The 13118-nt window shown below is 61.9% G+C and overlaps 1 protein-coding gene across 2 annotated transcripts in view; it reads left to right on the top strand.

The window, feature by feature from the left end:
- The window catches only part of LRP1 (LDL receptor related protein 1), a 79594-nt gene extending 67605 nt beyond the window's left edge, over positions 1 to 11989 (top strand). The window contains exons 64-89 of one of the 2 annotated variants that reach the window (XM_045789790.2): positions 46 to 162; positions 396 to 515; positions 869 to 991; positions 1124 to 1249; positions 1657 to 1773; positions 2473 to 2579; positions 2683 to 2815; positions 3647 to 3766; positions 3877 to 3999; positions 4337 to 4477; positions 4584 to 4718; positions 4805 to 4924; positions 5734 to 6002; positions 6553 to 6731; positions 7241 to 7347; positions 7596 to 7712; positions 8185 to 8361; positions 8490 to 8630; positions 8732 to 8905; positions 9185 to 9346; positions 9730 to 9904; positions 10076 to 10177; positions 10331 to 10395; positions 10507 to 10597; positions 10697 to 10841; positions 11008 to 11989. In XM_045789790.2, coding sequence (XP_045645746.1) covers positions 46 to 162; positions 396 to 515; positions 869 to 991; positions 1124 to 1249; positions 1657 to 1773; positions 2473 to 2579; positions 2683 to 2815; positions 3647 to 3766; positions 3877 to 3999; positions 4337 to 4477; positions 4584 to 4718; positions 4805 to 4924; positions 5734 to 6002; positions 6553 to 6731; positions 7241 to 7347; positions 7596 to 7712; positions 8185 to 8361; positions 8490 to 8630; positions 8732 to 8905; positions 9185 to 9346; positions 9730 to 9904; positions 10076 to 10177; positions 10331 to 10395; positions 10507 to 10597; positions 10697 to 10841; positions 11008 to 11148 — 3527 coding nt within the window. In that variant the 3' untranslated portion in view covers positions 11149 to 11989. Of the gene's footprint in view, positions 1 to 45; positions 163 to 395; positions 516 to 868; positions 992 to 1123; positions 1250 to 1656; positions 1774 to 2472; positions 2580 to 2682; positions 2816 to 3646; positions 3767 to 3876; positions 4000 to 4336; positions 4478 to 4583; positions 4719 to 4804; positions 4925 to 5733; positions 6003 to 6552; positions 6732 to 7240; positions 7348 to 7595; positions 7713 to 8184; positions 8362 to 8489; positions 8631 to 8731; positions 8906 to 9184; positions 9347 to 9729; positions 9905 to 10075; positions 10178 to 10330; positions 10408 to 10506; positions 10598 to 10696; positions 10842 to 11007 lie in introns of both variants that reach the window. The other variant, XM_087869045.1, reaches the window with a different exon arrangement.
- The last annotated feature ends 1129 nt before the right edge of the window (positions 11990 to 13118 follow it).

Genomic DNA, 13118 nt, shown 5'->3' with positions numbered 1-13118 from the left:
CGCCCGGCCCCAGCCCTTCTGACTCTGAGGCTCCCCTCCCGGCAGCCGAGTTCAAGTGCCGCCCCGGACAGTTCCAGTGCTCAACGGGCATCTGCACTAACCCTGCCTTCATCTGTGATGGGGACAACGACTGCCAGGACAACAGTGACGAGGCCAACTGCGGTAAAGGGCTGCCTAGCCACCGGCTGCCCGCCCCCCCCCCGGGGATTTGGAGGGTTTGTACTACACTCCAGGGGCAAGGAGGCTCAGCCCACAGCAGCCTCCTCTCTGGGCTGGACTGCTGCTGCTCCAGGCCCTGAAGCTGCTGGCTCCTGCGGAGGGGGTGGGGCGTCCCCTCCCTGCCCCTGCATCCTCCGCCTCCTTTAGTTACTCTCCCCTCCTCCCCCCTCCCACAGATATCCACGTCTGCTTGCCCAGTCAGTTCAAGTGCACCAACACCAACCGCTGTATCCCCGGCATCTTCCGCTGCAACGGGCAAGACAACTGTGGGGACGGGGAGGACGAGAGGGACTGCCGTAAGTGCCCAAGGCTGCGGGCAGGGAGCGGGCTGGTGGGCAGACAGGCACAGAAACACAGTCCACGGTGAAATCTACCCACCGCTTCTCATACGGGCTGCACTGCTCTCCAGCAACGTTATTAGGTGGTCGACGTAAATTATATTGGGTGTGACTTGGCTTGCTCATAAAATCATCAAGCTTGCCACAGAGATGTGCAGACAAAAAGCACCAAAATTGGAGCTAAACGGTCCCTTTCTCCTAAGAAATTGCGGGCAGGACGGGGCCAGAGCTTGGAAGAGGGAGAAGGTGGTGATCTTGAACTGTGGTGTGGGTGGGATGGGCAGGTCCTCACTCTCTCCCCCACTCTGCAGCCGAAGTGACCTGTGCCCCCAACCAGTTCCAGTGCTCCATCACCAAGCGCTGCATCCCCCGAGTCTGGGTCTGTGACCGGGACAACGACTGTGTGGACGGCAGCGATGAGCCCGCCAATTGCAGTGAGTGGCCCAGTGCCCCTGGAACCCACCTGCCCTCTGCAGTGTCTGCTGCTCCCGTGCACCCCCCCACCCCACCCCCCAGCCCCCAGCTCCTGCGAGGAGCCTCCCCTCACCACCAGCCGCCCCTTGCAGCCCAGATGACCTGCGGAGTGGATGAGTTCCGCTGCAAGGACTCGGGCCGCTGTATCCCCGCGCGCTGGAAGTGTGACGGAGAGGACGACTGTGGAGACGGCTCCGACGAGCCCAAGGAAGAGTGTGGTGAGCCTCCCCGGACCCCGCTTTCAGCGGAAGGCATCCCGCCTGGGCAGGACTCAGGCCGTCCGCTAGCCTGGCCTCCCGTGCCCCCCACCTCCCAACCGATTCCTCGTCCCCACCCCCACCAGCACCTCCGCAGCGCACACCTGTGTGGAATCTTCTCTGTCCACCCCACACAGGTGGCTGTGTTTGTCCGCTCCCCAGGGCAGCTCTTCCCGCTCGTGCCCCTTCCACCTCATAACCTCCTTGAGGACCCCGCATCTCAGAACCAGAACGCTGTGTGGCCTCCCCCCGGGCTGCCCTCACTCCCACTCCTGGCCATCCTGCCCCTGCCTGTCCAAAACCCTCATGCCTGCCCCCACTCCGTCCCTGATGCCCCGACATTTGCCCCCCAATCTTGCCTCCCCTAGATGAGCGTACCTGCGAGCCCTACCAGTTCCGCTGCAAGAATAACCGTTGCGTGCCAGGCCGCTGGCAGTGCGATTATGACAACGACTGTGGGGACAACTCCGACGAGGAGAGCTGCAGTATGTCCCCGCCCCCGCCCCGCTCACAGGCACCCCACCCCCAGAGACATGGGGCACCTCCCCTCTCAGCACCCCTGCCCCCACCAGGCGGCACGGGGGACAGGTGGCCACCTCCCAGGGCTGGGGGTCAGGTGCCCTCTCCCTGCTCACCCCACCCCACCCCGCTCCATGTCGTGTATTTGAGTTTGTGCCATTTCACTTCATCTCATGTTTCTCTCCATTTTCACACTGTCCTCTGGGGGTTGCAGAGGTAGGTGTCTCTGATGTGCCCGTGCTCCCACCACACCCCCTGCCACTGCCCCGGAGCCCACCTGTCCCTGTGCTGTGCCTCAGCCCATCGTCCTTTACTGGCCTCTCCCTAAACCCTGGTGCTTGTCTTAGTGGTCTTGTCCCTCTCCTGTTCCCCTCGACGCCCCGCACACAGTCTGTCCTGAGGGCAGAGCCAGGGACCCGTGTCCTCTCTCGTGTGTCTGCCCCAGAGGGGTAAGTGTGAGCCCCTGCTGGGCCCAGCTGATCCTGCGAGGGCAGCCAGTTGGCTTGCTCAGGATTGGCTGAGCAGCTTGTCATTATGCCAGTAACCTGTGGCTCTCGGGGACACAGAGATGGGCGGTATTGCTCTGCCAAGGGCTGGAGACACCCCGAGGGCTGAGTCCCTGTGCCCACCCTCCTGGGGCCTGTCTCTCCCCTGTCCTTCTCCAGCCCCTCGGCCCTGCTCTGAGAGTGAGTTCTCCTGCGCCAACGGCCGCTGCATTGCCGGGCGCTGGAAGTGCGATGGGGACCATGACTGTGCAGATGGCTCAGATGAGGTGGGGAGGGAGAGCAGCCGGAGGGAGGGGCGGCCTCGGGAGGGGCGGGGTGGGACTGCAGGGGCCCCCCCATCTGACCAGGAGATCACGCCTGTGCCCACAGAAAGACTGCACTCCCCGTTGTGACATGGACCAGTTCCAGTGCAAGAGCGGCCACTGCATCCCCCTGCGCTGGCGCTGTGATGCAGATGCCGACTGCATGGACGGCAGCGACGAGGAGGCCTGTGGCACTGGCGGTGAGCCCCCCCACTATCCCCCGCCCCGGCGCGCGGCTCGGTCACTGTCCTGTAGCGTTCTTTCTCTCCTGTGGTCACTGCTCATGCAAAAAATCGTTCCTAAGCACCTACCATGTGCCAGGCGCTGTCCTAGGCATTGGGTTAGAGCGGTGAACGAGACCCAGGGCCTCTGGGGACATTTTTGTGCAGGTTGTGCCCTCCACTACAGCACTTAGTCAAGGGGCCCGTTGGGCCCAAATCCAGCAGAAACCTGTTGGCTGGGTCCATCCAGGCTCCACAGCGCGAGTTCCCACAGGGCAGTTCCCGCTCACTTTTCTTTCCACTTCCTGGGGCTACGAAGCAGTGCCTGCCCCTGGCTCACCTTCCTGGGCTCAGTGGTCCAAGGCCACATGGTGAAGCTTGGGTAAAAGAAGCCTGGGGCTTGGAGCAGAGCTCCCCCACCCCCACCCGGATAGTGAGGACAGACGCTCTGGATCTGCCCTGGTGGGCTGGAACCTAGGTCTCCTGACTCCCAGCCCAGTGCTCCACCTTTGTGCCTGCCACTGATGCCCTGCCACAAGCACCCGAGAAAGAGGGCGCCTAGACCTCTCGGTGCATGCTTCCCCCAAAAGACCTCTTCTTCTCCCCTAAACACCAGACGAGGCCGTTCTGCTCATCTGCCTGGCTGGTACAAAATTAGGAGGCCTGGGTTCATTCTGGCTGTACCACGGCTTGCCTATCCATCCCTCTGGGCCTCCGCCTGGAGGGAAGGGTGGGGGCAAGATCCTGCCGCGGGGAGCCAGCCTGGGGCTCAGGGCTCATTCTCGGCTCTTTCCCGTCCGCCCTGCCCAGTGCGGACCTGCCCCCTGGACGAGTTCCAGTGCAACAACACGCTGTGCAAGCCGCTGGCCTGGAAGTGCGACGGCGAGGACGACTGCGGCGACAACTCCGACGAAAACCCGGAGGAGTGCGGTGAGGCGGGGGGCGGGGCCCTGGGGCAGGGGCGGGGCTCTCACGCTCCCCCGGGGCTCCAAGCCCGCCTCCCAGGCTGATTCTGGCTCGGTCCGCTCCCACCGCCGCAGCCCGGTTCGTGTGCCCTCCCAACCGGCCCTTCCGTTGCAAGAACGACCGCGTCTGCCTGTGGATCGGGCGCCAGTGCGACGGCACCGACAACTGTGGGGATGGGACTGACGAGGAGGACTGTGGTGAGCGGCGAGCCAGTGGAGGGGGCCTGGGGCCGGCGGGCGGGAGGTGGCCGTAGTTTGGGTGTGCACAGGGGCCCGGGGGGTGGGCCAAGCGCGAACTGCGCGCCCGGGAAGGAGGAGGGTCCATTGCCAGGAGCCCGGGGGCCCTTCCTTGGGAGAGAGAAGGCCCTGGAGAAAGCCCGGGAGGCTTCCTGGCGCCTAGGTGTCGAGGTGGAGACTGGGACTCTGAATGTTTAGCCAGCATCTTCCGAAGCCTGACAGCCCGCCGCAGGGCGTCCCTGTGGGAGGAGGCGGTGGGGTGGTGAATAGCCAGATCTGAAGACCCCGCCTTCCCCAGAGCCCCCCACGGCCCAGACCCCCCACTGCAAAGACAAGAAGGAGTTTCTGTGCCAGAACCAGCGCTGCCTGTCCTCCTCGCTGCGTTGCAACATGCTGGATGACTGCGGGGACGGCTCGGACGAGGAGGAATGCAGCATCGGTAAGCCCTGCGCGGGGCTGGGGGGCGGGGGCCTGTCGCGGGGCACAGAACCGAGGCCCCCGGCCCAGGGCGGCTCAGGGCAGGGGACCCGCTCTGTCCCCCGCAGACCCCAAGCTGACCAGCTGCGCCACCAACGCCAGCATCTGCGGGGATGAGGCCCGCTGCGTGCGCACCGAGAAAGCCGCCTACTGCGCCTGCCGCTCTGGCTTCCACATTGTGCCGGGCCACCCCGGATGCCAGGGTAGGAAGGCGGGACTCGGAGGGGGCGGGCCGACACCCAGACGCTCCATGACACCGCCCCCCCCCCCCGCCCCGTGTAACCCCCAGACATCAACGAGTGCCTGCGCTTTGGCACCTGCTCGCAGCTCTGCAACAACACCAAGGGTGGCCACCTCTGCAGCTGCGCACGCAACTTCATGAAGACGCACAACACTTGCAAGGCCGAGGGTACGGCCAGCGGCCTGCGGAACAGGAGCGGGTGGGGCTACGCGGCACCGGGATGTAAACCCAGGCGGCCTTGTGGGAGGGGATGTGCCCACGGAGGGAACCCCAGACCGACCGGTCAGCGGGGCGCGGAGCGTGCTGGTTTGGGGGTTGGCTCATCCTAGGAAGTTTGGGGTGGTGGCAGCACACCTATATCCCATATGTGCCTCCTCACCCACCACTCCCCTGAGGCGAGCACACAGACACATCACCACACAGTCATGCGTACCCCATTCACTTTTTATCTTCAGCTTTAGCGGGGTGTAACTGACAAAATCGTCAGGTATTTAATGTGTACGGGTGATGGTTTGATGTATGTACACCTTGTGAAAGGTTTCCTAACATTGAGTTAACACAACTGTCATCTCATGTATTTACCTTCTTGGGGGGCAATGAGAGCACAGAAGTTCTACTCTGCCGTGTCCTTTGGCGCACGCCTGCACCTGCCTGAGTACAGACACCCCCAGACAGCCGTGCACACACCCATGTACCCACGAGGGCATATGTGTATACACAGCCCCACCATGCACGCCCACAAGCACCAATCAGACAGCATGTGGCAGAGAGTGCTGATGCCAGCCCGAGACTATGAGGAGGCCGAAGTTCCTGGGGCTGGAGAGGCCCAGAGGGTTTTCCGGAGTGGCAGGTCATACCAGATGAGCTCAGGGAAGGAGAGGAGGGAGCCTGTCCCAGCAGCAGGCCCAGCATCCCCCAGTCTGGCCTCCCACCTCTGCCTTTTCCCACACCCAACACCTGGCCTCTTGCCCATCCAGGCTCTGAGTATCAGGTCCTCTACATCGCCGATGACAATGAGATCCGCAGCCTGTTCCCCAGTCACCCCCATTCGGCTTACGAGCAGGCCTTCCAGGGTGACGAGAGTGTCCGCATTGATGCCATGGATGTCCACGTCAAAGCCGGCCGTGTCTATTGGACCAACTGGCACACGGGCACCATCTCCTACCGCAGCCTGCCACCTGCCGCACCTCCCACCACTTCCAACCGCCACCGGCGACAGATTGACCGGGGTGTCACCCACCTCAATGTGAGCACCCCACCTGGGATGGGATCCACAGATTGGGTGGGAAGATGGCAAAGAGCAGACGGTTCAGAGCAGGGTTTGAAAAGGCCAGTGGAAGGGGGCAAAGGGCGAGGCTGGCAGGCAGGGCAGTCAGGATCGTGTTGCGGGCACGATGACAGGTGGGCAGAGCGATGCCAGTTGTCGGTAGTTGGCTCTGCCACATCGCAGCCCAAGGTGGCAGGGTATAGTGGGCACACTGGCTTTGAGCCTCAGAGCCACATTCAGCTCCTGAGGGTCACTGCCCCCCACTGTGTCGATCTTGGCCACTCATTTGACCTCTTTGGGCCTCACTTCATTCCTCAGTAGAGCAAGGTAATAATGTCTAATCCAGCAAAACATGGGAAAGCTCTAAGTATGGCTCATAAGGTAAGTGTCAGCAAGTCTCTTCAAAATCAGAGACCTGGCCCTCTGCCTGGGCTGACTTTTTAGCAGGGACAAGCTGGCAGGTGGTGGTGGGGATAATGGCAGGAAGACAAATGTGGTAGCCCCTGAAATTGTCACCCCCTGCATTCAGATTTCAGGGCTGAAGATGCCAAGGGGTATCGCCATCGACTGGGTGGCTGGGAACGTGTACTGGACGGACTCGGGCCGAGATGTGATTGAGGTCGCACAAATGAAGGGCGAGAACCGCAAGACGCTCATCTCGGGCATGATCGACGAGCCCCACGCCATTGTGGTGGACCCGCTGAGGGGGTGTGCAAGGGTCCTCCTGGGGGGAGGCATCCGGGCTGGTGCTAGGAAGCCCCCGGGAGGGGGGTGCGTACCCAATATCCCCAAGCACGTCCTTCCCCTTCCAGACCACCCTGAGATCAGAGTCCTCCTCCAACCGTTGCGTCTTCGGGCCACCCCCAGCTCTGGCCCTCCCCAGTGCTGCCTTTGCCAGAACTCCCAGCTGGCCTGCTGGGTAGGGGGCTGACCCCCACTTGGCTGGCTGTCATGTGCAGCCAGGTTCCGGCTCCTGCTCCAGGGGTCACTTCTGCCCACTTAGATGACTCTGGATCAGCACATTGTGGTTTTAGAGTAAAAGATCCTTAACCTGGGCAGAGAGCTGACTCCCCTGGTTTTCTCTGGAGGAGGTAGACAGGACATCCTCCTCCCAATACCCAGGAGTCCCTGTGCCCAAGCCATAAGCTGGTGGCCCACTTTGCTCAGCCTCCGCTGGCAGCCCTGGGTCCTACCCACACTGACTTCTCCTTCCCCAGCACCATGTACTGGTCAGACTGGGGCAATCACCCCAAAATTGAAACAGCAGCAATGGATGGGACCCTTCGGGAGACACTGGTACAGGACAACATCCAATGGCCCACAGGTCTGTGGCAGCAGGGGGCAAGGGATGTGGGAGGGGTGGGCTTCCTGAGCCTGAGGTCACATGAAAGACAGGAGGGGAAGGGGCTTGGACTGGGATGGACAATGAGTCATGGAGGCTTTTCCCAGATGTGACTAGGAGTGGTCGTGGGAACAGGATGGAGCTGTCCCAAACACGGAGACAGTTCTGCTTTTCCTCGAGCCTAGGGTGGGAGAGGCTGGGCCTTCACAATGCTCTCTGCCTCCCCCCAGGCCTGGCTGTGGATTATCACAATGAACGGCTCTACTGGGCAGATGCCAAGCTCTCAGTCATTGGCAGCATCCGGCTCAATGGCACAGACCCCATCGTGGCTGCTGACAGCAAACGAGGTCAGCATCTGAGAGCAGCCTCAGCTGGCCCTGCCCTCGGGCCTCTTGTCCTTCCCACTGAGTCCAAGGCCTCACCCAGCACCTGCCATCCTCCTCATGCAGGTGCCTGGCAGTCCTGCAGTGCCTTCCAGGCCTTGCCCCCCTCCCCCCTCCCCCGAGCTGGACTCCCCCTGTACCCTCTGGCCCATTTGCCCATTCATTCATTCCACCAGTGAGCATTGAGCTGCATGGAGACAACAGAGGTGAGAGGAGGAGCTTAGTAAATGTAGGGAGAGGGAGCAGAAGTCGATCGTGATCCCAGAAGTGTAGGGCTGATGGAACCTTCTGCCATTAGTGGCCGCAGGAGGAGGAACAGGTTGGGGGGAGTTCTGTTTGGGATGTGTTGAGTTCGGGGTGCCTGGGAGCCATGGGAGCCGGTGTCCTGGAGAGTGACCAGGACCTGAGTCCCCTCTGAGTCTACCTCCTCCCCCAGGCCTAAGTCACCCCTTCAGCATCGATGTCTTCGAGGATTACATCTATGGTGTTACCTACATTAATAATCGTGTCTTCAAGATCCATAAGTTTGGACACAGCCCCTTGATCAACCTGACGGGGGGCCTGAGCCACGCCTCTGACGTGGTCCTATACCATCAACATAAGCAGCCCGAAGGTAGGCATAGAGGGCAGGCCGGGGGGCAGAGTCTCCAGGCTATCGCCTCAGGTCTCAGTGGGTGGAGGGGGGGAAGGTTCTGGGTCCCCAAGGCTCAGCATCCTCCCACCCCCTGCCCACACCTGCAGTGACCAACCCCTGTGACCGCAAGAAGTGTGAGTGGCTCTGCCTGCTGAGCCCCAGTGGGCCTGTCTGCACCTGTCCCAACGGGAAGCGGCTGGACAATGGCACCTGCGTGGCCGTGCCCTCGCCCACGCCCCCACCAGATGGTATGCTCGTGCCCCTCCCACGTCCCAACCCCGGCCCCAGGACCCTGTGCCCCGTGACCCCTGAGTTCCCCTCTTTCCCTGGCTCTGTGCCCTTCCTGCAGCTCCTCGACCCGGAACCTGTAACCTGCAGTGCTTCAACGGCGGCAGCTGCTTCCTCAACGCGCGGAGGCAGCCCAAGTGCCGCTGCCAGCCCCGGTACACGGGCGACAAGTGCGAGCTGGACCAGTGCTGGGAATACTGTCGCAACGGAGGCACCTGCGCAGCCTCCCCCTCCGGTACGGCCTTCAGCTCTCCTGCCAAGCCTGCTCCCACTCCTCGGCCCCTTGGCCACCTCGGGCGAATCCCCAGCCGCGTCCCCGCCTGTCCTCCCCGGCTTCACCTCTGCCTCCCCTCACGCCTCACGCCTCTAGCCCACGGCCTCAGGCCCCAGCCCCCAGTACCCCGTCCCCTCTGCCGGCCGCCTTCCGCCTGGGTCCTCCCAGCTCTGCTCCCCCCGCAGCAGGGCCGGCGCTGCAGTGGGGCCACAGCCCCGCTCACACATCCTCTCCCGCCAGGCATGCCCACGTGCCGGTGCCCCACGGGCTTCACGGGCCCAAAATGCACCCAGCAGGTGTGTGCGGGCTACTGTGCCAACAACAGCACCTGCACTGTCAACCAGGGCAACCAGCCCCAGTGCCGATGTCTCCCTGGCTTCCTGGGGGACCGCTGCCAGTACCGTGAGTGAGCCATCCCCGGGCCCGGGGGCGGGCGGAGGCTAGGCTGCTGGTCGCAGGGGCGTGCTTTAGGGACGGAGGCCGTTCAAGGCTCAGGCGGGCTCAGGTGGCTCCCCCGTAGAGGTGTGCACACTTCCCTCAAGGTGGTGAGCCTTCTGGCATCAGGACTATTCAAGCGAAAGCTGTGCCCTGTCAGGCTCTCTGGGGATGTCCTTATGCTCTGAGTCTGCAACGGGGGGAGGGGGCCCAGGGAGCTCAGGAGGAGGTGGGAGTCACCTAAAAGACGTGGGGGTCCCCTCAGGGGTCCAGCCGCCCCCACCCACAACCTGCGGAGGACCCTCATGAGGGTGGGGCTTGAGGCACTCCTCTTCCACCCCCAACCACAGGGCAGTGCTCGGGCTACTGCGAGAACTTGGGCACGTGCCAGATGGCCGCGGACGGCTCCCGGCAGTGCCGCTGCACCGCCTACTTCGAGGGACCAAGGTGTGAGGTGGACAAGTGCAGCCGCTGTCTCGACGGAGCCTGCGTGGTCAACAAGCAGAGTGGGGACGTCACCTGCAAGTGAGTGGGGCCTGCCCCCACAGTTCTGCCTGGCCTCGACCCTGCCCTGCCCCCGCCTCGTGCTCCCTGGCCTGTTCCTCCCGCTCTGCCCCTTCGTCAGCGCCTCAGCCACCCCTCCCCACCCTGCCCTGCCCCTGCTCAGCCCACTCAACGTGTCACTCCTTCCTGCAGCTGCTCAGATGGCCGGGTGGCCCCCAGCTGTCTGACCTGCGTCGGCCACTGCAGCAACGGTGGTTCCTGCACCATGAACAGCAAAATGATGCCTGAGTGCCAGTGAGTTGGGCCCGAGCCTTCCCGAGACCTAGCTCATCCCCACCCCTCCCCAAATCTGAGCAGGGACACTCAGACCCTGTGGCCCCTCCCAATTCCCTGGCGGCCATGGCTGTGAAGGTCACGCCTGCTCAGGTCTGCCCCTCCTGTCTACAGGTGCCCACCCCACATGGCAGGACCCCGGTGTGAGGAGCAGGTGGTCAGCCAACAGCAGCCTGGACGTAGGTGGCAGGGTATGGGGAGACAGAGCTTCAGGGCCTGGAGCAGGGAGATTTTGGCCTCCGGTTTTCCCTGAACCTCTCCGACTCCGTTTCTCACCTCCTCCCCTCCAGATATGGCGTCCATCCTAATCCCTCTGCTGTTGCTGCTGCTCATGCTTCTGGTAGCTGGAGTGGTATTCTGGTACAAGCGGCGAGTCCGAGGGTGAGTGATGGAGAATTCTGGAAAATGCTGGCTCTTAGTTTACCATCCTAGCCTTGCGCTCCTAGAATCCCTGCCCCCATAAAATCCTGCTTCCCCCAGGGCTAAGGGCTTCCAGCACCAGCGGATGACCAACGGGGCCATGAATGTGGAGATTGGGAACCCCACCTATAAGATGTATGAAGGCGGGGAGCCTGATGATGTAGGGGGCCTACTGGATGCTGACTTTGCACTGGATCCTGACAAGGTGGGCCGGGAGGACAGGAGAGGAGGCTTCCAGAGTAAAGACAAGAGGCTGTGGGTGGGGTGACGAAGGGCACTGGGTTGGATGATGGAATGGAGGTGGGAGGCAGGGCACCTGGGCCACAGTTCCCATCCCCTGAGCCCCACTTGAACCCTCTGTCACCTTGCAGCCCACCAACTTCACCAACCCCGTGTACGCCACACTCTACATGGGTGGTCACGGCAGCCGCCACTCCCTGGCCAGCACGGACGAGAAGCGAGAACTCCTGGGCCGGGGCCCTGAGGACGAGATAGGGGACCCCTTGGCATAGGGTCCCGACCACTGGACTCACCCCAGAGAGCCTCCTGCCCCCTGCCAGAGAAGTCCTTCGATGAGCCCCCTCCGGCCCAGCCAGCCCTTCCCCGGCCCTGCCGGGGTGTATAAATGTAAAAATGAAGGAATTACTTTTTATATGTGAGTGAGCAAGTGAGCAAGCGAGCACAGTATTATCTCTTTCCGTTCTCCTCCTTCCTGCCTGCTCCTCAGCACCCCCCTCATGCTGCCTTCAGGGAGGGGGGCAGGGAGGGCTCTGGGGGCTCCCGCGGCTCACAGGTACCTGCCTCCCACCTTCCACCAAAATGCACCCCCACTGGGAGAGCTGGTGGTGCTGCCTCCCCCTCCCTGTATGAGACACTTTTTCAAGGCTCTCCCCTCTCCCTCCCCACCCCCACTCTCATCCCTCTCAGCTCCCTGAGGGCTCATTCTGGGGAGGGAGAGTCCTTTGCTGCCCCTGTCTGGAAGACTTGGCTCTGGCCGAGGTAGCAAGGAAAGGATGGAATTTTTTAGTTCGTCCTGGGGGAGGCCATTCCATGCGCCAGCCGCCACTCTGGGGCACCTCTGAGGTGGCCATACTCAGTACCCCTCCCAGGCAGGCCCTCCCCCTCTCCACTGCTCCTACCGTGGCTCCCAGGGCTGGAGACTTTCTTTGGTAAACGGTCCCCCAGCCTCCCCCACCCTCCCCTGGGGATGAGGAGAAGGTGGGGCACACCCAGAAACGGCAAGCGGGCAGCCCCGCTTTGGGGACATGAACGTTTTAATAATTTTTGCTGAATTCCTTTACAACTAAATAACACAGATATTGTTATAAATAAAATTGTAAAAAAAGAAAAAAAGCCGCTTGTGTCTCCCTGTGAGTGTGACTCCGGCAGCTGGGCTGTGCTTGCCTGCTTCAGCCACCAGAGGGAGGCCTGCTCTGCGCTAGAGGCGGGCTGGAGCTTCTGGTCTTCAGCGCCCTTCTCCCTGCGCTCCCTCCCTCTCCATCTGGCTTAGCCCCGGGAAGGGGGTGGCGCTGGACTTGAGGAGGAAGACCTGCTTCTCCTGGCTGTGTGACCTTGAGCCAGAGACTTTACCTTTCCGGATCTCGTATTTTCTCTGGCTCCAGAACGGTACCTCCAAAATCTGTTTCTCTGCATTCTCACTTATGGGTCGCACCACCAGCCCTCCCCCAAACGATCTCCCACAGTGAGAAATCCCACCACAAGAATTGAACACACTGGGGTTGTGAAGGGCTTTCTAATCAGGGTGTTCCCACACAGCTCTTTCTGCCTGAGTTTGCTCTTGAAGCGCTAACATCCTCATGGAGACTAATTAATCAGATGCCAAGAGTAGAACTCTAGATTCAGGAGAAGGGGGGTGCCCCTGGACTGAAGGAGAGCTGGGAAGACCAGTTTGCCAGGCCCCACTGGCCACCAACAGATCCAGCTCGCCAATCATTTTAGACATCCCAGGGATGGGGTCCCAGGTCTACCTCAACCCTCACCCAGAGAGGGGAACCTCTTGTAGAAAGTCACACAGCTTTACACTGTCCAAGACTGAGAGAGAGAGCACTGCTCTCCCCTTAGCAGCAAACGTGAGCTGGGGGGGGGGGGCATCTGCAAGCACTGGAAGAACCGTTACCCAGCTCCCAAACTACGTTGCTTTCTGCCTCCCTCCCCTGTTGTCAACTTCCTCAGCTTATTCTTTTCTTGAGGAAGCTTTGGGTCTAGGCACCTCTAGAAACAAGAACCCCCCCTTCCCTCTTAGCCTGGAGATCCCAACTCCAGCCTCAGCCGCCAAGCCAGTTCTGAGATCATCCAGGGTCTGGGGCACCCCAGAGCCCCAGGGCAGAGCCACTCTGCTGGGAAAAAGCATCCTCGGCGATGGCTTAGGAAGGTTTGTGGCCTCATCTGTCCACCAGGTGGCGTAAGCACTCCTGCAGTGCTGCTCACCCTTAAGCCCAGCACAGCCCCCTCCCCAACACTA

Source organism: Ursus americanus, chromosome 17 (assembly GCF_024610735.1).
Source record: "Ursus americanus isolate L20-20 chromosome 17, mUrsAme1.1.p, whole genome shotgun sequence".
In the NCBI taxonomy this organism is placed as follows: Eukaryota; Metazoa; Chordata; class Mammalia; order Carnivora; family Ursidae; genus Ursus; species Ursus americanus.
The sequence above is the reverse complement of the archived record's forward strand: the minus strand, read 5'-3'. Positions and strand labels throughout refer to the sequence as shown.